This window comes from Cavia porcellus, unplaced genomic scaffold, assembly GCF_034190915.1.
Source record: "Cavia porcellus strain 051 isolate PalLab524CR breed Dunkin Hartley unplaced genomic scaffold, mCavPor4.1 scaffold_4, whole genome shotgun sequence".
Lineage (NCBI taxonomy): Eukaryota > Metazoa > Chordata > Mammalia > Rodentia > Caviidae > Cavia > Cavia porcellus.
This window is the reverse complement of record NW_026947487.1, coordinates 53978185-54005794: the sequence shown is the minus strand read 5'-3', so window position 1 is coordinate 54005794 and position 27610 is coordinate 53978185. Positions and strand designations below refer to the sequence as shown.

Here is a 27610-nt window from a genome sequence, read left to right as displayed (position 1 = left end):
CTTCTGTCCTAACAAGGGCGGAAGCCATTATCGCAGCACAGATCTTTACTTAGATTAAGATCAACATGGCTTGGGCAGAGAACAATGGCTTAATCTCCGTGAGCAAAGTTTGGGTGGACGGTCCATCCTCGCCCTCCTGGTGCAAAAAGGTTCTGCCCCACTCCTGGAGGGGAGCCTGGTGGCCCGTTTCCGTGTGCACATAACAGAGCCTGAAGCTGAGCACAGGGAGGTGGGATGTCCCCAAGGAAAAGCAGTGTACACCTGGGAAGCTGGAGCTCAGAGGAGCGCAGTAAAACGAATTCATGGTGGTGAAATCATGATTTCCATCATCAGAAGTTACTTGTTTAACGACAGCATAGGACGCTTTTTCAAGCGGAGCAAGAACTTGACTATTCCCTTTTGTGACGTTTTTCTGCATAAAAAGCTTGCCAGGAAGCGCGCCGACCTGATTTAAAAGTCGCTCACGCGCCAGGGTCGGGCAGTTAACCCCGCCCCACCCATCAATCATGCCAGACCCCGCCCCGACCACGCCCCCTACCGACGGCAACCTAGGTCACCGCCACCTCAGATGTCGATCACAGCCAGGCCCCGCCTCTAGTGCGCGCACGGCTCGGCAGCCGGTGGGACAAGGCAACGGTGCCACTCTCGCCCCTTTGTGCTCAGGAGGCGGTCTCCGGCCCTCACCGCGCGTCCTCTCGCCTGTAGCCCCACGCACTCCAGCGACGGATCATGTCGGCGGCGGGAGCGGGCGCGGGCGTGGAGGCGGGCTTCTCCAGCGAGGAGCTACTGTCGCTCCGCTTCCCGCTGCACCGTGCCTGCCGCGACGGGGACCTAGCTGCGCTCTGCTCGCTGCTGCAGCAGACGCCGCACGCCCACCTGGCCGCCGAGGACTCTTTTTACGGCTGGACGCCCGTGCACTGGGCCGCGCACTTCGGCAAGGTGGGCGCGAGCGCTTTAAGGCGCCATTTTCCGTGGCTTCCTTAGGGGCCCGGGGCGTGCCGGGAGCGCGGGAGGGAGCAGGATTGGGGGCGCTTCGAGGGGCCAGGCCAAAGTGCTGGGGGCGCACGTTCTGGGCCTTTCGGGCCAGGACTCGCCGAGATTGCGGGGCGGGGGTGAGGTCGGCGGAGGCGGCGGCTGCGCCGCCGCATGGGACTTCGGGCGTCGATGGGACTACTCTCGGTCTGGGACCCCTCAGGGCGCGGGGCGTGCCGGGAGCGCGGGGCGGAAGCGGGCCTGGAGAGCCGGCGTCCAGAGGCGTTGAGGGCGCATGTGCGGTGGCCCGCATTCCGGGACCCTTGGTGCGCGGGGTGTGCCGGGATTGTGGGGCGGAAGCGGGGTCGCTGCTACCCCCGAGTTGCCCAGGGCGCATGTGCGGTTGGCGTCTGGCCCCTTTTTTTCCCAACTGGGCGGGCCCGAGAGACTGGGCCCGCCGCGCCGCGGCCTGTGCTCCGTGGGACTGGTGCCAGGCCCGCCGCAACAGCGCTGGCCTCCTGCCTCTCGAGTCGTGCGCCAGACTTGTGGTGCGGGAATGGCCGCAGCAGGGTGCGCGCAGCCTCGCGTTTTCCTAATCCGGGCTCTGGAGAAGCGGTGACGCTTTGTGGTGGAGCCGCGGCCGGGCAACAGCTTGGGGACCTCCCGAGGCTCCACAGGCAGGCGGCGCCCCACCCTGCGGCCCGTCCCTCCTGTCGGCTTTGGCGGGGAGGACGCGAGGCACTAGGGCGCCCTACTTAGATCTGCGGATCGCAGCCTCGCCGCTTTCACACACGTAAAACGATAAAAGTTCACGTTACGAGGTGTATGTCACAGCGGGTTCAATAGCTGATCGCATCACTTGTTTTGTTGCTTTGGAGACCGGTGGCCTCGCGAGGACCGCCCAGGTACCCACTGTTGTCATCAGCGTCCCTGACCTGCGGCCCGGGAGGCCAGGGCTAGCCGGGGCTAGCCGGGGCCGCTCTCCACTTTTGTGGGGGTTTCTGACCCGTGCCAAGGGTTCATGGGTTACTTAACCATTTATGAGGCTCCTTTGTTCCCGGAGGACTAACAGCTATTAAAGTGTCTAATTACACACTGCTTTCACAAGATGCCATAGTTAAAAATACTTCTCCAGAATTGCAAACCCAATTTCCTAATTGAAGCCAGAGGGAACGGACTTAGAGTGAGTCCAGGGAACTCTTTCCGCGCAGTAAATTAAACACAGTTCTCAGTCAGCCCTTAAATCTGGCTGCTTCCAGCTCCGAGCTGTTTGAAGGATAGATTTATTCCTAGGAAAGGGGAGATGGGGTGGAGGGTCCTTCCTGTGAGCCGGCGAGGAAATTGAGAGCAGCTTCTCGTGCGGCACAGCTTTCTCACTTAAGTCTGGCTCTCGTCGCCCGTTGAGCAGATACAACGGCCTAGGAGTGTAGAGTGTGTGAGTCAGTTACAGAACCGAAGAGCACATGGTGACATTGGCCAAATCTACTGACTAGTGGATTCCTTTAGCCAAGGTCAGGATATTAGGGCCAGACTACTCACTTGTCCTAACTTGCTAGTCGTCCTGGTCACCTGTTGGCATGCGGAGTTCAGTTGTAATGCAGCCTTTGGTGCATAGTTTTCTTTTTTTGAGTCAGTCTTGCCAAGTCACCAGCTGTCCAGGCCAAGCTTGAAGTTACCGTCTTCCTCCCGAATGCTGGGGTTGCAAGCGCTTGGCGCAGCACCAGATTGGAAGACAGTCTATGAAGTGTTTACCGTGGCTGCACATTTTTGTGACCCACCAATCACTCTTAACATTTTTATTATCTAGAATAGTGTATGTAGGTCTGAACAGCGCTGTGGTCTTTTTTCTGATTTTGGCATTTTCAGTTGTAGAAAAACCAAGACGTTCATGTAGTATTAATCACTGGCGTTTTAATCCCCTCTCCTTTTTTGGTACTAGGAATCAAACTCAAGACCTTGTGCTTACTAGGTAGGTGCTCCCAATTTTTTAAATAAGGACAGGTGAAGATGTTTTCTTTTTTCTCTTTTAAAGAGGGTAAAATTCAACACAACAAAACAATAAGAAAGCAACGTGAGACAAATTTCAAAGCAAGACAGATCTTCACTATATCATTGTCTCTTGTTTTTTTCCAGATAGTTGTCCATATCTTCACATACAGAGGAAGATGTTTTCTAAATTCCTTAAAATAGCTATATGGCCTTGAGAAGGAATTAAGAAAAGGTGACCAAAGCCACTGGTCACCACAGTGCAGGTGTGAGCTGATCTATGGTGGTGAATGGCCAGCTGACCTATCTGTTTTCATCCCCTTTGCTGCGGCTTTGCAGTTGGAGTGCCTGATCCAGTTGGTGAGAGCCGGTGCCACCCTGAACATCTCCACCACACGCTATGCCCAGACTCCGGCGCACATTGCAGCGTTTGGAGGACACCCTCAGTGCCTAGTCTGGCTGATCCAAGCCGGGGCCAACATTAACAAACCGGTAAGCAGTGCGCTTTGCTCTCCCTTTTCTTTCCAGGCACGGTCACTGTGGGGTCATTGGAGCCTGAGGAAACTGGGGGTTTTCCCTCCAGGTCTTTGTGGGTGATGGGTCCAGCGGCAAGCTGTCCGGTCTGTACCATCACACACATGCTCTGGCTCACCCGCAGATTGGTGTGCTGCCCAAGGTCGCAGCTGGGAATTGAAGGTGCTGGCCTTGTGCCCAACTTTCCCAGTTGCCTTCACCTTGCTGTAGAGACTGGAGACTCTTGTGACCTGCGGGCATCTGCCGGAGGGGAGCTCCTGTGGCTTTGGACCCAGTTGAGGTGGCCACTGGGTGGCCAGGAATCTCATGCCGATCGGAAGGAGCTGACACTGAAGAGCTTAGTAGGAGTCCCCTGCAGGCAGGGTTAGGGTCTGTTGCTTTACCTTCTTCCCAAAGGAGACCCACACACAGTGCTGAGAGCCCTGGCACCGGGCAGAAGCATTCTGTGGGTGCTCAGAGTGGGAGAAGCCCCCAGACTTGGCACCTGCATTACACCTTTGGTTTCCTTTGTCCTATTTTTACATCTTTTTTGAATTCAACCATTAAGATCCTGATGGAGACAGAAAAACTTACCCTCACTTTTGTGTGTGTGTGGATTGAGTTCTGCTTTGCACGTGCTAGGCAAGCCCACTTTATTGATGGGTTTTTGCTGATTGCCTTAGGCTTGCTTCAAACTTGAGATCCTTTTGCCTCAGCCTTTTGGGTACCTGGGATTATGGGCATGGGCTTTCTGTTGCTCCTCTTGGTTAACAAGCCATGTGAAGGAGCGCTAGTTCTCTCCGAAAGGCAGACAGCTGCGAGCGCTGCTGCAAGTGCCCCAGGAGGGAAAGGGTTCCGCTTCCCAGCTGTGGTTGGAGCCCAGATTGAGTGGGAGGGGCACCAGCCCACTGGAGGGCCTGACCTGTTAACACTCAGATGGGCTGGAGGAGCAGCCATCTCTGAGGCCTGCTTCTGTCCTGGAGCTGGGTGTGGGCTTGGCCAGCTTCAAGCCCTCTGGCTATGCTGATTCTCTGCTGCCACTTTGCTCCCCTTTTGGGTAGAAAGGTCCTATATTGGGTAGTAATGACCTGGGGGCCATTGAGCCAGCTTCTTTCTGGCAGCCCAGCTTTTTTTTCCCCCTGAGGGTCTTGCTGCGTAGCCCATGCTGGTCTTGAATTCAGGGCAATCCTGCTTCAGTCTTTCAAGTGCTGGGATTACTCTGGGCCCCTTATCTACTCTGCTCTCTAATTAGTGGATCTTTTCTCATCTGCTCCTGTGTGCTTTTCATCATCTGAACCTGGCATGGTATTTCCTGTTAATCTGTAGCATCTTCACTGCTGTTCCAGGCTGGTTTCCTCCAAGTTTGGACAGACTTTGTGGCCCTCTGTCCTGAGGCTCAGCTGCCCTTAGACCTGGAGTGTTGACACCAGTTCCTCAAGGGAATTGGGGGGGGGGGTGCCCCCATGCTGACTACTTGCTGAGGATTTTCAAGTTCTCTGCAGCCTCTGGTGTCAGATTAGAAAGAACCATGTGAGTTTGTGGACCACTGCTCTCCTCCCCTCCTCTCCCAGAAGATAGTTTGCTTTTTAAACACCTGCATTGGCTAGTTTCTCAGACACCGTCTCTTGTTTGCTGCTTGTTTTTAAATAATGGAGTTTTTTTGTTCAGGCTCTCTGCATAGCACAACACTGTGTGGAGCCATGGGGACCCCACTTTAAACACAGGCTGCTCTCTCCTGCCCAGCTGCAGGCCTTGGCCTGTTTCCCACATGATACCCACCTAGCCTGCTCCCCTGGGGTTCCACACGTTGGTGCAGCATGGCTACTTCTGTTCTCCTGTGTCTGTGCCCTGTCTTTGGCCCTGCACTAGCGGTGGCTATAGCTGTCCCTTGGTTCTCTGCACAAAGCCTTCCTGTCGAGCGTCCAGCAGATGCACTTCTGGACCTCCCGCTTCTGCTTACATTTGCTCTGTCGATCTCTTTACCTGGAAGCCTGTGAGCACAGATTCTGTTTTGTTTCTTCCTCTGATACAGTATAAAAGGATTCCCCTCTCTGGGTGGCTGCCCTGTGAGGCCCTCCAGATGGCTCCTGAGTCAGCCCACTGCCTGCCCTGCCCATGCTGCCTCTGCATCTTTGCTCACACATGGCGTGCCACCTCTGACTTTGGTGTCCTCCTTGCTTCTCAGCCCTGCACCTGACCCCAAACTGTCCTGTCTAAAATATGGCCCAGTTCAAGGCAAGGCTGGAGATGTAAAGGGGACACTGACACCTGTCCTGGGGTGGCTTACATCAGTTAGGGTGGGTACGTCTTAGCCTTGGTTGCTGTCTTGATGTGATTTATTTTTATAAACATAAGCTAATTATTTAGGGTTCCAATGCAGCACACCTGAGCCTGGCTCTGGCTCTGGCTCAGGTGAGCAGCTTTAAGTCACTGCTAAGGCTCCCGGGAGTGCCCCAGGCTCCATCCATCCTGCCTTCCTGCTGCTGAGTGATTTGGAGAACAGACAGACCCCTTCTAGTTGTCTTCTCTTGTGTGTTTCCTCTGTTCTGTCTCAGGTGTGGTTATCACTTTACTGTTTCGCAGGTGCTGGGGAGGCCTCTGGCTGCTGCAGGGGTGGAGGCAGTGGGGGTCTGAGTGTGTGTGTGTTGTCTTACAGGACTGTGAGGGGGAAACTCCCATTCACAAAGCCGCCCGCTCCGGGAGCCTGGAGTGCCTCAGCGCCCTGGTGGCAAACGGGGCTCGCACTGAGTAAGTGTCTTCCCTTCTTCCCCCAGCCAGCCAGAGTCCAAGACGTGGTCAGGGAGTCCGAGACGTGGTCAGGGCAGCACTTAGAGCAGGTGGAGGCCCCAGGGGCATGGCCTTTCCTATCACTGCTGTTAGTGAGGACAGTGTAGGTACATTTGAGCTCTTGCAGCAGGGGCTGCATGCCCACAGTGGTCTTAGGCTACATGTCACAGGCCAGGCTGCCAGGACAGCCAGCTCGAGCACCCTGACCTTGCCACTCACTAGTCCTGTCATTGTGGCTGGTCTTCTGCTTTCCTTTGCCAGCCCTTCACTAAGGGCTTGAAGGGAATATCCTTGCAATCTTTTCTGGCTCAAACATTCTCAAGAAGACAATGTGCTTTTTTCTAAGTTTTGATTCCTCATCTTAGCAGATGCAGGAGGTCAAATTTCAGAGCCTGTTAATGATTTAAGGGCTCGTAGATCCTGGGAAACCAGACTGTCAAGACCACGGCATTATGCAGGAGAGCCTTGCTGTGGCCCAATTTACATTGGCTAGCTTATTTACGGCTACTGTTACCAGGTGGCTGATAAAACAACCTTAATATGCAAATGAGCTTTAGAAATGTGATCCTGTATGCAAATCATTAGCTGTGGCATCATACATTTTATTTATTAAATTATAATTTAACTTTCTCTTAAAGATTATATAATAAATTTTTTTCTTTGCAGTTCACAGCATTAACAAATGGATGTTTTTCCATCCTTAAACATTGAGTATAAGCTGGAAAGCTCTAATAATTGAGATACTACTAGCTTTTTGTTATACCTTAAATGTCATAAATAATTCATAAAATTTATTATTTGTTCTAATTGAAAACATGAAGCTTTATTTTTAGACTCTGGGAGAAGTAGAATCACAGAACTAACCGAGTTTAACCCTTTGGTTTCCATGTCGTTGTTTTGACTCTGTATAACAGTAAGTTTTTTTAGATCCTGGACAACAAACCATGCAGGTCAATGTGAGGCGCTGCTCCATGGGAGAGGCTGTCGCTGGCCTCCCCGTCTTAGCTGTCTCGCTGAGCCTTCGGGCTTGGACCCTTTACTTACGGCGTGAGTTGTGGCCTGTGTTAACCGCCACGATGCAGGGACCCTTGTGACTTAACACGCAGTTATGACATAAGGTAAAGTAACAAGACTGGGTAATGTGGATCTGTATCTCCAGCCTTAGAACACTAAGGTGATTCTCCACAAATGGCTCTGGGTACAGGTGAAGTTTATCAGCTGTGTGTAGATTAAAAACTCAGCTCTTTAATTCTAGTAACAAACTTTGATTATAAAATAGTCATTTATAACATAATTGATTAAATTGCTTAATTATCATTAATTGAAATAATAGGTAATTGGAAGTTGATCTTTTAACTTTTCTAAACAATACTCTAATGGTCCTACACATTTCATTACAAAGGTGATAGCTTAATCTTTTGAGCCAGTATCTATCATGGTGTCCTTGTCTTCAGCAGGTGTCTTTTTCAACATGAGCATCTTTTATTCACAATTCTGTCCTTGGTTACAGGCCCTCCAGTGTCTCTTTCCCACCAGGTGTGGCTGGAGAGCCCGTCTGCCCCATCCCAGTATTAGCGCCCCCACTCGAGACCCTGCATTTTGGCTACTTCCCTGGACCGTGTGTTCAGGTTTTTTTAGAAGAAAGAAACATTTAGCCTGAGCTGCCTAGCCAAAAGCAGTTCTTAAAACTCTTTAAGTCTTTGGCCTGGAGAAAAACATCAAGAAATCATTATTTATTGCTGTTATGAATGTGGTTGTTTAGAACATCTAATAAAACATCAGTTTTGCCTGCCAGGTAAATGGAAATGTTTCTGGTGTCCGACCTGCACCTTTCATAGCTCACTCCATCCAGCCAGTCAGCATGTCTGCAGCGTGGGTCCCCAAGGCAGCGCTGTTCAGGTCTGCTTTGTCTGTTTCCTGTGATACTGCACATGCAGTCAAGTACAGTGACACCTTTTTTATAAGAACGATCAAAGACAATTCGTTCATTTAAAGGTACTTAAATTTTTTTTGCGGTTCGGAATGGGCTAGACTGCAGTTCTTTATTTTACATTCTGTAATACAGCCTTTTCCTGTGAATCCATTAAAAACTGCCTCACACCATTATTTTTAAATTAATATTTTCATCTTAATTCCCACTTGGCTTTTTATAAATCTGCTACATTAAAGTGGCCAAAGTCTAACCATATGTGTGTTTGGTCATCAGGTAGATATAAGGCAGGTGTGTTAAGAATCTATGACTAGAATGGTTTGTTACATAACTTACTTGTCAATGTAGGTTGCCACTGTAAGATAACGCATTTCAGCTGCTGTGCATCGTATTAAATTTTCTAGCACCACACGTGAGTATTTTAATAGACTTTTGTTTTCTCTTAATTGAAATCTTGAGTTTTGGTGCCAAGTTACCTTTTCCATGTGCATTTCTGTTTCTGGCTGGTGTGATGGCCCTGAATATTTGCCATTGCCTGCATCTAAAACTTTACCCCATAGGGTGATATCTGAGTTCTGACCACAGGTTTGCATATGTTACAGGATCTAAGGCTCGCAGTTTCACTATTGTGCCAAATCCAAATGGCCTTTCTTCTGTTCTTGGGAGCTTCCATCGAAGTCTGTGCTCACTGCCTGCTTCCCGAGGCGGGCTTTGCTGGAGGGTGGGTAGGACCTTGCAGAAGAAGCTGTAACCAGGCTTACACAGTGCCTGACAGGAAGGAAGAAAGGAAGGAAAGGCCTGAGGTTAGGTCTTGATGTGATTTTGGAGAAAGGCATAATATAATGTCTGGTGATAACGGAGACTATTTCTAATGCTGAAAAGAGCTTTTGAGTCTTAGTTTCATTGTTAGATTTTTGGCCACCTTGTGTATTTCTAGAGAAAGTAGAGGATGTTTCCATATTGACCAGCTGTGAGTATAACTGGTCTCTTCTCCTAAATAGAAGTAAGGGACCCACCTGGACGTAGAAGTCAGAGTTGCCTTTCTCTGGGCTCTCTGTATCCCCGTGCACCCACCTGGTGGAGTGGGCCACATAGTCAAGAGGCCTGGGCGCCCAGGAGGAGCCGCGCTGGTGCCAGGCTTCTGGAAAAGGAGGCACAGCCTGGGCCAGCGGCCTCAGCACAGTCTTCTTGCCAACCATCACTTTCTGGAGTGACAGAAGTCTAAAGTGTGACGGTGCTTAATGCTGTAAAACTTGAGGCTGGATTTTTAGTTCTTAACGGAAATAAAATTGCTTTAGTTAGGTTCAGATTGGTGCCCCTGTGTGACCCACCTTTATTTTTTATCACAGAGCCCAGCTGGAAAGCAGAGTTTCTACCAGGACAGACTTTGGCTTAGAATGAACACCCTTGGTCCAGGGTCAGAAACGCAGTGCAGCTGTGTGAGGCAAAGGGAGCTCAGATTTACTGTACTGGCCACTGATTTTGGAACTGTGTGGTCCTGTTCACTGAATAATAGCCATCAGGAGACCTGTTAGAATTAGGGCTCGGGTTGGTGTCCTGGTGATATAGGCCTTTGCATAGTTACTCTTCGTGTCCTGGCACTGGCCTCCCTCATCTGACTGTCACTGCTGGCTGTGTCTTGCCTTTCTGTTCCTGCGGGGGTGTGTGCTCTGGGTGCAGGATCACGTCCCATGGTGCTGTCTTGGAACCTTCTGCCAGGCAGGTGTGGACAGCAGGCTGACTATGCTCCAGAGCTGACACATTTGGCTCAGAAATGTATTTTTCAAAACTGCTGGAATATATGGGCAACTTCTGCTTTTATGGACAGTGTTTTCAAATCAGATCAACAGTTTGTAAGCTGCAGTGTCTTTCTTTGCTAAGCTACATATACTGCAGTGTCTTCTTTGCTAAGCTACGTATCACATCAAACTCTCTGAGCAGTGGGTGCTCTTACATTTTAATGTATGCAAACATAACTGTGGTTCAGTTGTAGCATCAAACTGTCCTTGGGAATATTGAACTTGAAATGGAAACTTGGCACCAAATTTATCCAGGCAGAAACTTTTAATATAATAGTTTCTTCCTGCTCTTAACGTGAAGAATGTTTATAAAACTTCATTATATTAAGTTTGGATACCAAAGGGTTAAAAATACACGTGTATTTCTTTTATCGAAGATACTTTAGATGTTTGCTAATGTTTTGTCTGTACAAATGGGCATTTAGTAATGTTTTTTATCTTTTTTTAATGATTCCATTTATTTGCTTATTTCCATCTAGGAATAGTTACTAATGTATTTGTGATACAGCATACCAAATTTTAAAGTAACCAGAATCGTGAGTTGATGGTTTTTAGTCCCTACTGTTAAATTTCGTTGAACTATTGACATACTTGAATTGGCTTCATGCTGAAAGGACCAGAGGGAGCATAGTGGGCAGCGATGAGAGCAGCCGTGCTGCGCTCAGGCGTCTCTGGCCAGCAGCGCGGCGCAGCTGCTGCCGGCTCCTCATGGGTGTGTATGTATCTTAATCTGGTGTTGCCTGCAATGTGATCCCGTATGCTTTATAAGTTTCCATGTATGAACCATTGCCCGTTTTAAGTCACACAGAAGATTCTGAATCTGTAAAAACTACACATGTCAATGTTTTCCAGCTACGTAATTCGAATTGACTTGGTTTTTTCAAGTAATCCTAGAAAGGGGGAACATTCCATATAGAAACTGCTGAAACTGCCACAGGTGCTTCTCCGAAACCTTACGGTTGTGGCATTGAATGTTCAGTATCGCTTCCTTTCTGCACACAAGGCATACTGTTGAGGTATTTGTTGCGGTGATTGGTTTTAATGCTAATCTAGGAATTCAGATATAGATACTTTAGATTTGCATGCTTTGCTTACCCTAATTTATGATATCTACCTTTTATTTGTAAACTAACAATAGCTAAATTGAGATCAGAATTTTAACAGATATACTTTTATAGAAAAATTGTGGTTTATCTTTGTCACATGGCATTAACAAAAAGAAAGCATCCTAGAGGTTACCATGACACCTTGGGCAATAAACACCGTATTTCAGGTGTTTTCTAATCTGTGATTTTTTTTTAAAATTCAAAACAAAACAAAACCTCCTACTTGAGTGGCTTCGCTGTTCTGGTATCGTGGCACTATCAGTGAAAACCAGAGGGCCAGCTGGTCCCCAGGGGGAGTTCTCACGGTCATCTTCATGCTCAGTGTCCTCACAGAAAATAAAGAGGGTGACTTTAACATTGATGCTTGGGCAGGCCACTGAATTCTCAGTGGAGGTTCTAACATCTGCCCCAAGTGCTGGCATCACGATGCACAGGGCCAGCCGGAGGTGTTGGAAGACACAGCGGCTGTTGGGCAGGGCTGCACGACGCAGTCCTGTTCCACAAATGGCGGTCTGGGTTTCTGTGAGATCACTCCAGATTGAGCTGACCAGCATGAGAGCTGATTTGCCAGCTTCCTTCAGAGTAAAAGCAATGTTTAACTCAGCAGAATTGGAATTGGTTTGAACGTTAAGATGTCTTAATTTTTACAACTGCTCATTTTCCAAGATTCCCTGGATGGATGTTGGAGTGGAGAGAGCGGCCAGGGCTTGGAGCAGCCTCCCTGGACTCTGGCCTTTGGCGCCAGGCTGCGCTGCACTGAGACTGGAGCGAGGGTCAGGTGTGTGTGCTCCGAGGTTTGTCTATATACAGGACTTGTACAGTTTCCTGGCTGTCAGCTGTTGTGAAAATAGTTTTTGAGCCCACTGTTGACAGTTTCCTCCAGCAGCTTAGATTTCCTTGGGAAGAGCATAAATTCTGCAGTGCTGTCAGCTCTGTCCTTCCTGATGAGTAGAGTGTCCAGGGCCCTACGTCCAGGTTCTGATGTCCGTGGGCCCCACAGTGCAGGCCAGCTGCTAGCTCCACAGGGGAGCGGGCCTAGAACTGAGTCTTTCTGCCACCTCCCTGGATGGAGGGGCTGCTTTAACTCCCACACTACAGTGCGCAGTGACAGATCGGCTGCTTCTTCACCAGGGCTACTGTCCTACCATTAAAACCCACACAGAGTTGATCAAAAGACCTGATCCTTTTTATTTAAACTTTGCTTTGAAGAAGTCTCAGAGTGTAGCACAGAGCATGCCTGCGTGCATGAGGCCCTCATTTGTTTTCAGCACTGCAAAAATGGTTTTTAAAAAATAAGAAGACCTAGTATTTTGAGACCCGTGTATCTGACGATTATTTCTCTTTAGAGCTTAGAGGCCCATGTAGCTTTCCACCTCTGGTGCATTCGAAATGCAGCAGCAGGGAGTAGCAGCTCGGACACCCCCAGCAGGCAGCAGCTGCTCACCCACCCTTGCCATGGGCGCTTGGCCAGGATGGCACTGCTGGGGAGGGGGCACATGCTGGATTTTCTTGTTTAATGATTTTGGCAGCTTTTTAAAAGTTACCTTTTATTTGTACGAATAGTGGATTGAATGATGTGTGAGACTGATAGACCTCAGAGGAAACTGTTGGAGGTAGACCAGTGTCTCATTGATTGGTCTGGCTAAGTGTTATTCAGCAGGTCTGGCGCATGGCTGAGAAGAGTTTATCCTTTTAGAGGGTTCCAAGAGCAGTACTGTGTAACCTAAAGTTCTGTGAGATGCAGATTTCAGAGTTTCCGTTGTCAGCTTTCTGTGGCCTCTGCCCACAAAGAGTGTTGAGTAGTTGGGACTGGGTGTGGCCCATCCTGTGGATAGGGTGCCCACTGTTGTGGCTGGCCTGTGGGGTGTGAGGGCCCTACAGGGAGGTTGAGGTGAGCAGAGCAGTGTGCAGGACTAGGCAGCGGTGGCAGGTGGGGTGCGCAGGGAAGTCAGGTGAGGTTTGCACGGTGTCTCTGGGGCATGGGCATAGTGACCAGATAACAAAGAGTTCTGCTTCCTTTCCCAGTACTCAGCTGCAGAGTGGAGAGACTCATCCCTTCCTCCCAGGGCCCTGTGTCCCTAGACCTGATGTCCATCTGGGATGTTGTCTAGAGGCCTGCCGCTCTTGGTGTGGTGTGTGACCAATCCCTGTGGTGGTTGATGGTGGGGATATGTGGTACAAGCTGGCTGTTGCCCTCCGCCTGAGAGTGCTTCTTTCTGTTACAGCAAGTGTGGAAGGGGGATCCCACCAGGGCTGAGTAGGAGGACCACTGCCAGCTCACACCCTTCAGGCAGGCAAGGAGACCTGGCTAGCCTCATGGGGAACAGGGAGCAGCGAGCACCCCTGCTGCCTCAGAGCCACGCTGGTCTCCTCACTTTGCTGTGCCCAGCCTGGCCTGGGGAGGGTCAGTGCATTCTGAGAAAGCTGTGGGCGCTGCTCTTCCATCCTGCTTTCGGTGCTGCTGTTTGCCTGATATCAGATGGCAGAGTAGCGCTGCTGCGCTCTTGGGTGTGGACGAGCAAGACCATGATGCCTGTGCCTCTGCCTGTGTCCCCTGTCTTTGTTTCTGGACAGAGTAGACTTGTCTGGGCTGACCTTGCACTGTTGCCCTCTGAAGATGAAGCTCGTGGTTTAAATCAATCAGTGGGAGTTCACTCAGTCCAACTTTTTCACTTAATTTATATATCAAAAATAATGTGGAGTGCATATTCATCAGAATTTACTTCTTTGTTTTTTTTTTTTTTTTTTTACTGTCGATCAACCTCAATATCTCACACTTGCCAGGCAGGCGCATACACTTGAGGTAAATCCCCAGCCCCAGCTTTGGATTCTTATTGTAGGTTAAAATGTCAATGTTAATTCCTAATTGTCCTATACATATACCTTCTATTTTTTTTTTTTGTTTTGTTTTGTTTTTTGTCTTTTTCCTTTTTATCGGTACCAGGGATCGAACTCACGACTGCCTGCTTGCAAGGCAGGTACTTATGCCGCTGAGCTAAATCCCCAGCCCCTATACCTTCTATTTTTAAGAAAATTTTGTTGATTTCTGGGGTTCTCAAGTCTTGTCTTCTTATAGTTTATTGAATTGGCTTTGTCTGTCTAGACACTGTCTCTCTGTCTTGTGGTTCAGGAAAGAGATGCAACCAGTGAGTGTCTGAAACCTTTTAAGGGGTCCCTGAGGCCAGAGCTGGTGCAGTGTTGCTAGGACAGGGACATGGGCTGTGATTGTCCTCATAGTTAAAGTGGCATACTCTTTGGTGGTCCTGCTGAGTGCCAAAGTCCATACAGTGTGGCAGCGTGGGGTGGGGTACGGGCAGGGGTGGGAGGACCTGACTGGAGCTTGCTTGCGGAGGTATGTTGTTCCAGGCAGTGTGTCTGGTCTGACATCCAGCGAAGGGCAGCATGGAGTTGCTTTTGTTCTCTGTAGAATTCTGTGCCCTGGTGCCTTCAGGTCCAGCTGATTGTCCCATTTTCTTCCGATCCTGCACCTGAGTTCTGCCAGGACTTTTGGCCTGAATCTGAGCCTCGTTTGCTGTTGGAGCCAGAGGCTGTTACTCACTCTTTGGTGTCCTAAGCCAAGTGAGGTGCTGGTCCTTGTGGGGGTAGTGCAGGGTGCCTAGCCAAAGGGGCATCCACTGGGACAACGAGGGGTGTCAGCAGGTGTCACTCCAGCAGGCCTAAGCAAGGCCAGAAACTTGGGCTAGACTGTAGCTTTTCAGCTGGCGATTGGTGGTCACCTGGGCAGCATAGGGCACCTGGACTTCACTCATAGCGCCACGTCCCAGCACAAGCCTGGCTTGTTGGGAAGCCGATTCCTCTGAATGCCATGGGCAATTTCAGTTCATGTTTGTTTGCTATGATTTTACTGAGGCTAAAGGATGGGTTATTAAAATAAGTGCAGATAGCAAAGGATCAACTTTCAGGTGAAGTCTGAAGTTCACTTAAATTTAGAGTCTTCAGACTAATGTAAAACATGATTTTGAGACATTAAATAGGAAGATGACTTTTTTTAAAAAGTGTAGTATGCTGATTTTTTTAAAATTACTGTCACCCAAATCTTAGAAATCAGATATGTTTAAGAGAAGTTAGTTAGGAGCTAGGATGGTAAACTGCTCCTTTAATGAAGATTTGCTGTAGATTTGTTGACTCTTGTGTCACTCTCAGATAGATAGTCAGATCAGCAGGAGCAGACCAGGCTCGAATGCACTCGGGGGTAATTCATTTTTTTTGTGTTGTACAGCCTGAGAAATGCCAGTGGCCTGACGGCAGCAGACATTGCCCAAACCCAGGGCTTCCAAGAGTGCACCCAGTTTCTCTTGAGCCTCCAGAGCTGTCAGCTGAGCCACTTCTGTCCTAATGGCCCCTTGAGTGGAGCTCAGGAGAGCCTGTTTCCCAGCCACACTGGCACGGGAACAAATCGAAAGAGGTGCTTGGAAGATACGGAGCCCTTGGGCGTGAAGAAAGCTAGGACTGGAGGTGAGAGCCCTGGCCTGGGCGGGGGTGCTCCTGGGGGAGGGGCTGTGGTGACCGCTCAGACACAACTGTGCCTCTAGTTTCTCGGCACCCAGTTTGCTTCCGTCATCAAGAGGATGTTTTTTTGTCTATTCAGACTATGACTCTATTACAAGAAATCTGCCACTGTCCCCGACTGTTGGCTTCTCACAAATGTTCCCAAGCTTAAAAGTTGTTGATCTGGCAGGAAGAAGTTTTTTCCTGCTTGGGAGGTGACTGGTTTTGGTACAGTCACTTCAGGCTGAGTGCCTAGCCATCCCTGGCCCCTTGACTTCATCGCAGGTGTCACGAAGAGGATCGAAGGTAAGTAGGGAGAGGAGCCTTCCCCAGAGGCGGCAGTGGGCACCACAGAGGAGTAACCAGGGTGACCACACCTGGCCTGTGGTGTATTCTCCAAAATGCTGTCCAAAAAACAGGGCAAGATGTCTTTAAAAGAAAAAAGCACTTTATTTAGGCTGATACCCAACAACACAGTGCAGTGAAGTTTGCAAAGCTGTGCAACTAGGTTAGACCACAGGGTTACCAGGGTAACGACACATAGAGAATAAGATGGTGGTATTTTGGTTGGAGCATAACATTCCCCACTGATTTTTGTCGCTGAGTCAAATCATTGACTCATGGAAGGGGCTTCAGTTAGGGGTATCTTTTCATAGTCTTGTGTCCTTAAGGTCATTAATTTAACAGTTTGAACTTGGTCTTTAACTTAACAATTTCTTTATAATACAAGGCACAATAGTTACACAGACTAGGAGGATTAACAAAGGTCCTGTAGCCACTAAAGTTGTTAACCAAGTGGAGAAACAAAACCAACGTTCAAACCGGCTCTGTTTTGCCTGCCAGGCTTGTTCTTGTTTTTGCAATTGCTTTTTTGAGGTTAGCCATGTTCTACCTGACAACTCCAGAATGATTGACATACAGACAGCAGTTTTTCCCTAAAGCCAAACAGCCCTCCTTTTAAGAATAGGAGATCTAGTCCCGTTGGTTTTATAAAACCATCTCAACCAGGGAACTCAAGGAATCTTTCAGCTTGGAGACAGAATCGCTGAGTGTGGCTAGATCTGCTTGATAGGAGCACTTAAGTGCCTGTAATTCTGGTGTCCGATTACTAGGCTGGACACTCGTATACCCACTGATCCTGCCACCCCAGTATCTACAAAAGTATTTTATCTTTAAGGACTGTGAACACCTCCAGGTATGATAATCTCTTCATGGCATACTGTCCTATTTTGATCCTCTTTTTTGATCCGTCTAATTTTTACTGGGATCTTATTTAGCAGAGCACATAAATCTAGTTTAATTATCCCATAGACAGTGGTGTTGGTTGCCAGCATCTCACCAGTATTGTAACCAGTTATCTTCCAAGTTCCAAACTGAGGATTATGAAACGTGCCCCTGAAGTCTTCATAAGGTAGTACCCATAGGAACAAGACTATTAGGTACATTTGGCAATGTTTAGCTTTAAAGGGGTCCTTGGAGGGGGTAACAGTCCACTTATCTGCAGGTCGATCTCCGTTGGAGGCCGGGACCAGCTTGAAGTGGGAATGATGGATCCAGGCAGGTTTTTCCAGTGACTTTGACGGCGGTTGGAATGCTGAGGAGCACTGTGTAGGGGCCCTCCCACCATGGTTCAAGAGATTCTCGGTGATGTCTTCAGATGAGGACTAGTGTCCCAGGTTCCACTGCAGGACGGTTGTCCTCGGAATGGATTACAGGCGGAGGATGAGGATGTCAGAATAACCAGTGGATGGAAGTCAAAACTGGCGAACAGCCGGGGGGTGGGGGATGGGGGGGCTTGGTTGGCTAGATCAGCTAGTTTTTCTTCAGAAATTTTAGGGATGAGGGGAGAGGGTCTCCTATATACATCCTCAAAAGGAAATACCTGTAACATAGGAGGTACATCACTCACAAGAGGACCAAAGGAGACTCACCCATTTCTTGCCAGTTTCCTAGGCCATCTTAGTTAGCACCATTTTTACAGTTTGGTTTATTCTTTCTACTTGTCCTGAATGCTGAGGCTGGTAAGCACAATGGAGTTTCCAATCAATCTGCAGGCTTGGGTCAGTTTTTTAGTTAACTGGGCTATAAAAGCCAGGCCGTTGTCAGACCCCATGGATAAGGGGAAGCCAAATCAGGGAAACTGCTATCAAGGCTCAGACTTAGTAGGAAAAGCTTCAACCCATCTAGTGAAAGTATCAACTATTACTAGTAAGTACTTATACCCTACTTATACCCAGGATTTCCCATCTGTGAAATCTACTTCCCAATGTTCTCCAGGCATGGTCCCATGGTAGCAAGTGGTTTATATTTGTTCCATTCGCTTTGGGTTCACTAATTGACATTGAGGGCATCTGAGGCTTACAGACTGGGTAAGCTTTGAGACCATCCCCCTGGGATATTAGGCTTTTCTCGAAGTTGAGCTGCCAGATGCAAGTCTTTTCAAGTGTAAATGGGCTCTGACAGAGTAGGTGGGATCAGCAGTAATGTCAGGGCTGTCTCAATCTCCACTGATTTTGTGGCCACCTTTTGGGTGGTGGCATCTGCCATATTGTTTCCTCATATAACAGGATCATCTCCCATTTGATGGGTTTTACAGTGGGTGATAGCCACTTGTCTCAGCATCCAAATGGTGGCCAACAAATCTAAAATTTGGGGAGCATTTTTGATCTTTTGGTCTTTAGAAGTAAACCCTGTTCTTCATAAATGGCCATATGAACATGAGCAGTAGCAAATGTGTATCTTATCAGTGTAAATATTTATTATCTTTACCTTCTGGCAACTTGAGGGCCTAAGTGGGGGCAATGAGTTCAGCCTGTTGGGCCAATGTTCCTGACTCCAAGGTTTGATCCCATAGAATCTGAGAGTCTGGTAACGACAGCTCCTGTGACCCACTTACCTTAAAGATGTAACTGCTCCCATTGGAGAAGTATGATGAAACTGGAAAGGGGCTCATTCATCAAGTCCAGTTGGAGCCCCATGAGGTGACCAATAACCTCAATACAGTCGTGGAGGGGTCGTCATCAAGCAGCAGAGAAAGGATTTAAAGCTGCTATCTCCTTGAAACTGATAGTAGTCAGATCTAGAAGTAGTGCCTGATAGTGCATGATTTGGGAGTTGGGGCAGCCACCAGTTTGGTGGAGCCTTGAGGAGGGTCTCCTGCGAATAGGAGGAGACAATTAAGAGCTTAGATCCAAAAGTTAATTTTTAAGCCTCCTTTACCAGGAGGAAATAACATACAAACAGCATGGCCATCCAGCTGCCCTGTTATCAAGCCTATTGGAAAGATAGGCAACAGGCCTCTTCCATGGTCCCGAACTCTGGGTCAGTACTACTTTTGCTATCCCTCATCTCTCATTGATGTAGAGGGCAAAGGGCTTTTGCAGGTCTGGCAGTGCCAAGGCAGGAGTCTCAGTTAAGCCTAGTTTCAGCTGTTTAAAAGCCTGATCTTAGAATCTGTCCACTCTAGAGGATCCTAGGTAGCTCCTCTTAAAGAGTCATAAAGGAGGCTGAGCTATCTGAGCAAAATTATTAATCCAAAACCGGCAGTGTTCTAAGGCTCCTAGAAATTCTCGCACTTGGTTTTTAGTCACAGGGACTGGAATCTTGGATGGCTTGCACCTGCTGGGAGGAAAAAGTCCATTTTCCTTCATGGATTTGGTAACCTAAGTAGGTCACTATGCTTTTGGCATAGTTGGCCCTTTTTAGCAGAGACCTTATAGCCCAGTTCATCTGAGGCCCACTGAGGAGCTTGGGGCAGACATTTTGCCAATGCCCCTTTGTAAAAAGCACATTGATTTTTATCTAGGGGGTGGACGAGACTTTGCATCAGGCTGGGTGACTTTGTTAGCTAGCATTCCCAGCACCTTGTCCACTTCTGGGCATTAGGGTCCTCCCGGTTGTCAAATATCTTTTAAGCAATCTCTAATAACTAACGGAGGGGCATTTCCTCAAATCCCTCAAGCTTTTGCAATTTTCGCTTAATATCAGGGGCTGACTGGGTTACAAAGGGAATATTAATGGCCCTTGCACTTTCAGGTGCTACCAGACCTATGAGAGTATAAATGCATTAGGCCTCTAGCAATCTTTCCAGAAACCCTGAGGGAGACTCATTAGCCAATTGTCCTCTGAAACCTTGGACAGATTGGGAGTTTTCTGGCAGAGCCAACTGGCGATGCCAATCAAGAGCCTCCTCACCTCCAGTCGTGGCACGACAAAGGGAAAACGCGGTTCTGGCATTCGGGATCAGAGGATGGGTTTCAATTAGGATTGCACACTGCTTTTTAGTCCAGAGTGCAAACACGCTCTCTCTCTTCTGCTATAAACAGAACCTGCAAAATCTGCTGGCAGTCATGCCAAGTGGGGTGATGAGTGGAAAAGATAGATTCCAAAAGAGAAATAAGGCCCTGAGGATCCTTAGAAAAAGGGGGATGAGGAAGAGGAGTCAGGTGATTCTGAACACTGATGGCTCCTAGTCCAAATGGGACTGAGAATTACAGTCCTTTTTAATGTTTATTTCCATTGGCAAATATATTTTATATAATGGTCAACACTGACGTACCATTATATAAACTTGTGATGAAAAAGGGCTCCAGTTTGTTTACTGATCCAGTGCAGATTCTGAACACATTTGTTTCTTTTTTAAACCTATTGTTTATAGGTACCACACACCGAAGCAAAATTTACATCCCCTTGAGCTTTCTAGTACTTACTGTATACCTTCAAGTTGAGCTTTTTCTATCTTTCACATTCTAGCACAGCCAGACATTTTTATTTGAAGACAAAACCACTTTGTCCCTCTTTTTTCTTTCTTTCTTTTTTTTTTTTTTTATTAAACTTACTACCAGTCAATTACCTTCCCTCTGGTTTTTCAGACAACATTAAAACTTTAAACAAAATCGTTGAAGTCACTTTCTTTCAGTAGTCTAAAATATGTTGAGTCATTTCATGTGTTTTTTACCACCTTAAAATGCTATACTTTAAAAACTGTAACTTTAGGGGCTGGGGTTTTGGCTCAGTGACATAAGCACCTGCCTTGCAAGCAAGTGGTCGTGAGTTCAATGCCCGGTACTGATAAAAAGGAAAAAGACCAAAAAAAAAAAAAAAATGTAACTTTCTTAACAGGCTCAATAACAGTGTGACCTGGTTTCACTTGTTAAAGTTAATATGACTTTAAAAACCCATATATATACATACATACATACATACACATTTTACTCAGAAAGAATACTTTTTAAAGACATGCCGAGGCAATCAGTTGAGGACTAAAACATGAATTTAAGAAACGATTTTCATTATGACCCTTGAGTCCAATAGGCCACATGGAACCTGCAACAGAAAGGACAAGTTCAAATAGGCAGTGAGCACCTAGGTAACAAATTCAAGTTCAAATGGAGAAATTAGTAACATTGCCCCAAAGTACAAAAACTGAACATAAAGAGAAATGGGCAAAAAGCCACTGGAGGGCGTCTCTGCAGAAAGCACTGGGCTTGCCTGCTGTTACAAATGTATGCACCCATAATGATGAAAAACCCCAAGTTACAAACAATACTTAGAGATGTTAAGCTGATTGTTGAAGAATAATTTGGAGAGGGGTCCTTGAAATATCCCGGATGAGCCCCCCAAAATGAGATGATGTTTAAAGTGCTTTGTTTAAGCTGGCACCAGCAGCAAAGTAGTGTTGGAATTTGCAAAGCTGTGCAACTAAGTTAGATTTTTGGAAGGCTTATAAAGAAAAAAATGCATAGTGGGGGTGGGAGGGGATATGGATGAAGAAAGCCTTTTGTTCCCTATTTGATTTGGGGGCAGTTTTTCTGCTTAGTTGCCTTGCGGAAATTTGTGCAGCTGGTGGTCAATGAGTTCCTTACAGGAAACTTGGCAACTTGGGGTCTGCTAATTCCAGGAAAAACTGTCTTTACCAAAAGGAGACAAACATTGAGACAGCACAAGGTTACCAGGGTAATGATGCGTGCAGAACAAGATGGTGTTTTGGCTGGAGTACAACATGGTATTTGGGTATCAGTGGTCAAGGGCTCATGAGAGGAGCCATTAGCCCCACAAACAGATCATTGCCTTCAGTTTCTTGTGGGGGCAGCAGCTGGCTGTGTTGGGCCACTCGCCACACCTCGGGCGTCCAATGGGACAGGCCTTCCTGTCCAGTTGAAAACTTCTATTGCACAGCTGGGGAAAGCTCATCTATAAAAATGTAGTGACTCTTGCTGCTTGTAGAATAAATGTGTGAGCTGAAATGTAATTGTGATCAAAATTATGATTTGGGAGGGTGTTTATAGACACAGGGTTTTAATTTACAGTTCAGGCTGCCCTTGGAACTCACTGTGTAGCCCAGGCTGGCTTTGAACACACAGCAATCCTGCCTCAGCCTCCCAAGTGCTGGTATTTACAGGCGTGTGCCCTTACACCTGGCTCCAAAATTGTACATTGTGGGCCTAATAATTTTTAGAATGATGCCTAAGAATCATGAGCGCAGTATTTATTGCCTACTTAATTCTGTAAAATGGCTTATAAGTGTTAGTCTTTCTTATGCCCTCGTTCATCAGTTGTATATGTCTGTTCATTTATTATAGCTTAAGTGTCCTTTAGAAATGATCTGTATTTTTCTGTCATTGCTGATAAAACCTTCAATTATGGTGTGAGCTCTGAAAAACCACATTTGAAAGCAAGGGACCTAGGGAGCTTTCAACACTACTTCCTGGAAGCCTTTAGTGTCAGTTGGGCTGGCCAGAGCCTCATTTCTACACACCCTGTGCAGCATTTCCTTGGGACCTGGGCTGCCAGACCTTGTGCTTTTGAGGGTGTGAGGTTGCGGAAGTGACCTCTAGTGGCTGCATGGAAGGAGACCCTCTGCTGGCATCTGAGTTCCGCCAGCTGCAGTCCCAAACCCAGGCATCAGAGAGTTGTTCTTCCTCCTGCCCAGTGGTTAGTGACTCCATGTGTTCCAGCTGTGTCAACTCTGGTTTGGTTTGGTTTTTCCACTGTGCAGTTCAGGCTGATCTCAGGCTCACTTTGTAGCCTATGTTGGTCTTGAGCTTACAGTGATCCTTCTGCTCCACAGTGTTGGGATTACAAGTGTGGGCCACCAGGCCTGGCTAAATTAGTAAAATTTTTAAAAGGTCACAATTTTTTTCCTTTGTTGTACTAAGGCTCAAACTCTACCACACACTTGGCAGGCAGGGGCTTATGCCACTGAGCTAAATCCCCAGCGCAAGCTCAATTTTTTAAATGGTTTTGTGTTACTGAATTGTCTTTAAAAACCATGCACTACATTTTAAAAAGTGTAGAATGGTCTCTAGTCGTGTAACATTTTATACTCGCGCACAGCCTTCACAGTGAGGATGCTTCTGTCACCAGGGAAATCTTGAAAAGGCCTGGAGTTGCCTGAAGTGGCTCACTCTGCCCCTTGAGGCAGCCGGGACTTGCCGAGCAGTCTTCGTGCTGAGTTACTGGCCTGTTTTAAAGCACGGCATGCTGAAAAGGGGTTCACCCCATGGCCAAGCTTCCCTGGCCCAGGCTCCAGAATCTGAAAGTCTCTGTTCTCCCCTGCAGCTCCGGGCCTGGACTGTGCCATGCCTCTGGCGAATGGTGAGGCGGAAGACGAGGCGGACAGCATGCACGTTGATAGAGAGTTTGCTGCCGTAACAGGTGGGAGTGGACAGTTTCCTGTTGGCTGCAACAGCCCCATGCTGGAAGACACCAAGCCACAGGACAGTGGCTCTGTTGGACCGAAAGAAATAGAGATATATACTGTTTCCGCAATGCAGACCCCTTGTCGTTGCAAGAATCAGTATGCATATTATTTCTAACATGCCTCCTCCTCGAGATGTTTTGCACTTTGTTGTCCACTGTGTTTTTAAAATGTTGCATTATGATATGTGCTCTTGGGACCAGTGTAGGGAGATGTGTTCCCGGGGCGTGCTCCGTGTCAGAGAGATGCAGGCTTCCAGTTTTGCTTTGGCTTTTGCTGACTGTGCCTTACTTGCTTTGAACAAGGTTTGCATTTTTAATGTTGTGACATGAACTGGGGGTGCACATACCTACCCAACCTGCTATTGCTTGTGTTTTCAAGGTAGGAAACGGAAAGGAGGACGGTTGGGAGCAAACCTTGAGAAACTGGTAAATACTGTGGCCCTGGCTGTCACCCCTAACACGACAGGTGCTCTGGTCCTGCCCTAAAGGCTGCAGTGTCTGGCATCCCCCTGGCGCTGTACCTGCTGGCGGGCTGGGGGTGCTCCCGGTTAACCCCATGTTTCTAGCCTCAGAGGGCAGAAGCTCAGTTTCTCCCAGCATTTAGAGTGGTGGTGGCGACACATGCCATACCAAGGATACCTAAGCGGTCACCTGCTGTGCAATCTAAAGGTTAATTACCCTGCTGGTATTTTTCTGCCATTCTTGTATCCTGTGACCACAGAAACATTGTAGCCTTTTCCTTAATGTGTTAATATGTTTAGATATTCTCAGTTTTTACTAGTTTCATTATGTATTTAAGATAAATTCTTCACTGGCTCAGTGAATGCATTTGTTTTTGGAAACCCGTAAGAAAATACCATTTTTGTTCCCATTAGAAAATGCATACATCTTCCCACAGGCATCAGGACTGCTATGGGTAGTGTCACTATTGTGGCAAATAATTTTAAAAATCTGAAATTGACCTTCTTTTCCACGAGCACTGCTGATCAGAGTTTTGTTTTTCTTTTTTTGAGGGCGTTTCAGACAGATCTTGCTACATAGAGGAGGCAGGCCTTGAACTGTGTAGCCCAGGCTTAAACTTGTGGCAGTCCTGCCTCAGCCTCCCCAGTGCTGGGATTGCAGGTGTGCACCCTGCACCCAGTGAGAGCACATTGTAAATGACAAGTGTTTTTGTACTGGGGTATTATGACCTTGGCAGAGGTGAGAATGCTCAAAGCTGCTCTCTAGGAAAACAGCTTTGCCTCAGGCCCTGTTGCACCTAGGAAGGAGGTGCTCTGTACCAGCCTCTAGGTGGGGACTCTGCTCCCAAGGAGTACCCCAGAAGTCAGGCTGCTGTACTCCACACGCTTCCCATCTACCCCTGGAGTTGTTCTCTGTTGGACTGGCAACATGTTTGGGGATGCTTTGTTTTTGAGAAGCTGTCAAAAGTATGGCTTTTTGTCCCTGGCCTGGAGTCCTGGCCTCAGGCAGATGCACAAGAGCAGCAGCCCCCTTCCTCACGCCAGTGGCCTCTGGGAGTGGGCAGCACCTGCCTCAGGCTGCTCACTGGCCGTGGCACCATAGGCAGCTGGGCCCTGGGCGGGCAAGAAGGGAGGCTGAGAGGTGGCGAGGGGAGCCTGGTTTCTGTGCCCAGTTTGTTAGATTTTCCAGGGCAGGGTAAAGTTGAGTTACCCCGATTCTAAGATTAAATGCTGAGACCAGTTACTTTAGATAGTGATAGAAAAATGACTTCATTCCGTGGAAACTGACACATATTAAGTGGGATTAATGCGGTTTATTCCCTAGGAAAGGTGGTTCAGTTATTTCTTAGGTACGGATTTCCCCGGGAATAGCTTTTTTGTTCTGTTTTGGTTTTGGATCTTTGAGACACGGTCTCTGTGCAGTCAAAGGTTGTGGTCATTGTGTAGGGGAGGCTGGTCTCAAAACTAGTGATCCTCCTGCCTCAGCCTCCCAGGTGCTCGGCTCACAGGTGTGTGTCACCATGCCCAGCAAACTGAACTTACATTTAGTTCTTGAGACTTTTTCTCTAATCTTGAGTTTAACTCAATGCAAAACCCATCATTTCCCATCATTTACTTGGAAAAAAGTAATTATTGGAAGAATTTATAACATTTCAGTTATTTTTCCTTTTTTTTGGTACTGGGGATCAAACTCACTGCCTTGCGCTTGCCAAGCAGGTGCTTACACCACTGAGCTAAATCCCCGTCCCTGTAGCACGTTCTGAATTACACTTATATTGCCAAAAAAATGCCATGGAGTATTTGCAATTTCTGGAACAGCCAGGATCCATTCTTGGGAGTAAGACTATCTCGGTTCCCCAGCTAGTGAGAAGGAAAAGGCCTCTGTGGAGTTGCATGTGTGTTGCAGAGGTGTTAGGCTTCCCAACTCTAAGTGTTAGGAGAACTGAGCTCGAGTTTAATGCAGTGCGTCGCTTGGATTGCGCAGAGCTTCGGGGTAAAATGTAACATCACTGAGCGAAAATTGGTTCTCGTCCATCTGCGCTGCTGCTCAGTGTGACACAGGAGGAGAAGTGGGCTGTCTGTCCAGCACGCCCCATGCCTGCAGACTGGACTCTGCATTTCCAGCATGCCCAGCTGGCTGCCCACTGAAGGGTGCGGTGAGAGACAAGCCGCTGCTGGCGCAGGCCGGGCCTCTCAGGGTTCTGTTTGGACACAGCAGGAAGCGGGGTGCTGAGCGGGGCTTCCTGATTCTACACAGAGCCTTTTCTTTCAGTGCTAGAGACGTTTTCTGGTTTTTAACTGTGTAGAACACATGACCTGCAGGTGTGGCCCATGTCTTCAGGGTGATTTTTCAGACCTGTCTTGGAAAGAAACCCTAAAAGGAGGACAGGTTTTCGGTGACCTTTCCATATTGTTGGTATTTCCCACGTGGTGGATGTATCTGTCACGGGCTTGGATCTTTAACCTTGATCACTTACCACTACTGAAATGCATGCATTTTCCTGTTGTACCGGGCACATACTGTTGTTTATTTGTAAACCTATCTATACTTTTAAAAAAAAAAACTTTGGAAAAGGAATTGGTTTGTTCAAAGCAAAATAACAGAAAAGAGCCCCATCCGTAGAGTGCTTGGCAGCGTGACGGGTTGTGTGGATCCGGTGGGTGCTGAGCTTTGGTGACAGGTGTATTTCTTGATGCAGATGTGAGAAACAGTAGCACCGTGTCGAGCACACTGACCAATGGCGGTGTCGGCAATGGACATTTGGACTTCCCCTGCACAAGCCACCTCAATGGGACGGACAGCAGGAGCGGCCTGGGCGCCCACGGGCTCAGCAGCGGAGCGGTGCCCGGGCGGCTGCTCCCCAGCGGCCAGGGAGCTGTGTGTGCTAACCGGGCGGAGGAGCCCGAGAAGACCCCGCATGCCAGCCCCGAGATGTGTGGCGCCCTGCACCTGAACGGGAGCCCGAGCAGCTGCGTGGCCAGCAGGCCGTGCTGGGTGGAGGACCCGGACCTCGCCGAGAGCCTGCACTACGGCTACTACCACGGCTTCGGGGACACGGCCGAGAGCCTCCCGGAGCTGAGCAGCATGCTGGAGCACTCGAGCTGCGTGCAAGTGGAGCGGCGCTACGCCAGCGCCGTACTGGGCGCCTTGCAGCTGCACCCTGGCTCGTGAGGCGCGGCCGCCACCCTTTTATACCACACTTTCGGGTTCCGTTTTTCTGACGCCTAACTTGGTGTATTTTTAGATACGATCACCAAAAATAGCCCCTTTTCTTTCACGTGTTGAATTGTATGAAGCTGAGGAGCCGGACTGGCTCGGCCTCTCCCTGGATGGGTGCTGCCCCGCCAAGCCGCATGGTGGCGCTGTGGAGACACCGGCTCCAGCTTCGGGCCCCACCACCCAGCGTGTCCGCCCCACGTTTCCTACCCATACTAGAACTGTTACCACAGATAACGGTTTCCTTCCCTGTGTAGTGGAGGGTAGTATTTGTAGGAAGTGCCAGGTTAAAATATTTTAACTATTTTGACATTTCCCTCCCCCCCCCCCCCTTTTTTTTTTTGCGGTTTTCTGCTTTAAAATATATACCACTATATATATCCAGTTAACAGAATTTTTAATCTGGAACCAAATAGCATTACGTTCATGGTTTTATAGAAATTAGTTTTTGTTTAGCAACTAGTGATTTCACTGTGCAAATATTGTAATGCATTTTTACTTTTCTGATTTTTGTAATAACACTCGGTACCGATGGAGAAAATGTCACAGATGCAAAGCTGTGTCCTGAGCGTGTCCTCACAGTGCATTTTCAGCTGTTCTTCACAGAGGAATAAAAGCCTGCAGTCTGC

At 48.1% G+C, this 27610-nt stretch overlaps 1 protein-coding gene and 1 long non-coding RNA gene across 2 annotated transcripts; one reads left to right on the top strand and one right to left on the bottom strand.

Annotated features, from left to right (window-relative positions):
• The first annotated feature begins 566 nt into the window (after window positions 1–566).
• Ankrd10 (ankyrin repeat domain 10) lies at window positions 567–27610 on the top strand. Its single transcript, XM_003477580.5, has 6 exons — window positions 567–939; window positions 3298–3450; window positions 6128–6219; window positions 15334–15569; window positions 23163–23258; window positions 26464–27610. Exons 1-6 carry the CDS (start codon window positions 730–732, stop codon window positions 26934–26936), a joined length of 1260 nt encoding a protein of 419 aa, XP_003477628.1. The 5' UTR covers window positions 567–729; the 3' UTR covers window positions 26937–27610.
• LOC134475707 (uncharacterized) lies at window positions 13812–14244 on the bottom strand. Its single transcript, XR_010046895.1, has 2 exons — window positions 14110–14244; window positions 13812–13976 (listed from the first exon to the last, which is right to left on the bottom strand). It is a non-coding gene; the product is annotated as an uncharacterized LOC134475707 (long non-coding RNA).

Coding starts and splice junctions, on each gene's coding strand:
- Ankrd10 (XM_003477580.5), top strand. CDS start 730: ATGTCGGCGGCGGGAGCGGGCGCGGGCGTGGAGGCGGGCTTCTCCAGC. Junction 940..3,297: donor GGGCCGCGCACTTCGGCAAG/GTGGGCGCGAGC, acceptor GCGGCTTTGCAG/TTGGAGTGCCTGATCCAGTT. Junction 23,259..26,463: donor AGAGTTTGCTGCCGTAACAG/GTGGGAGTGGAC, acceptor TTCTTGATGCAG/ATGTGAGAAACAGTAGCACC.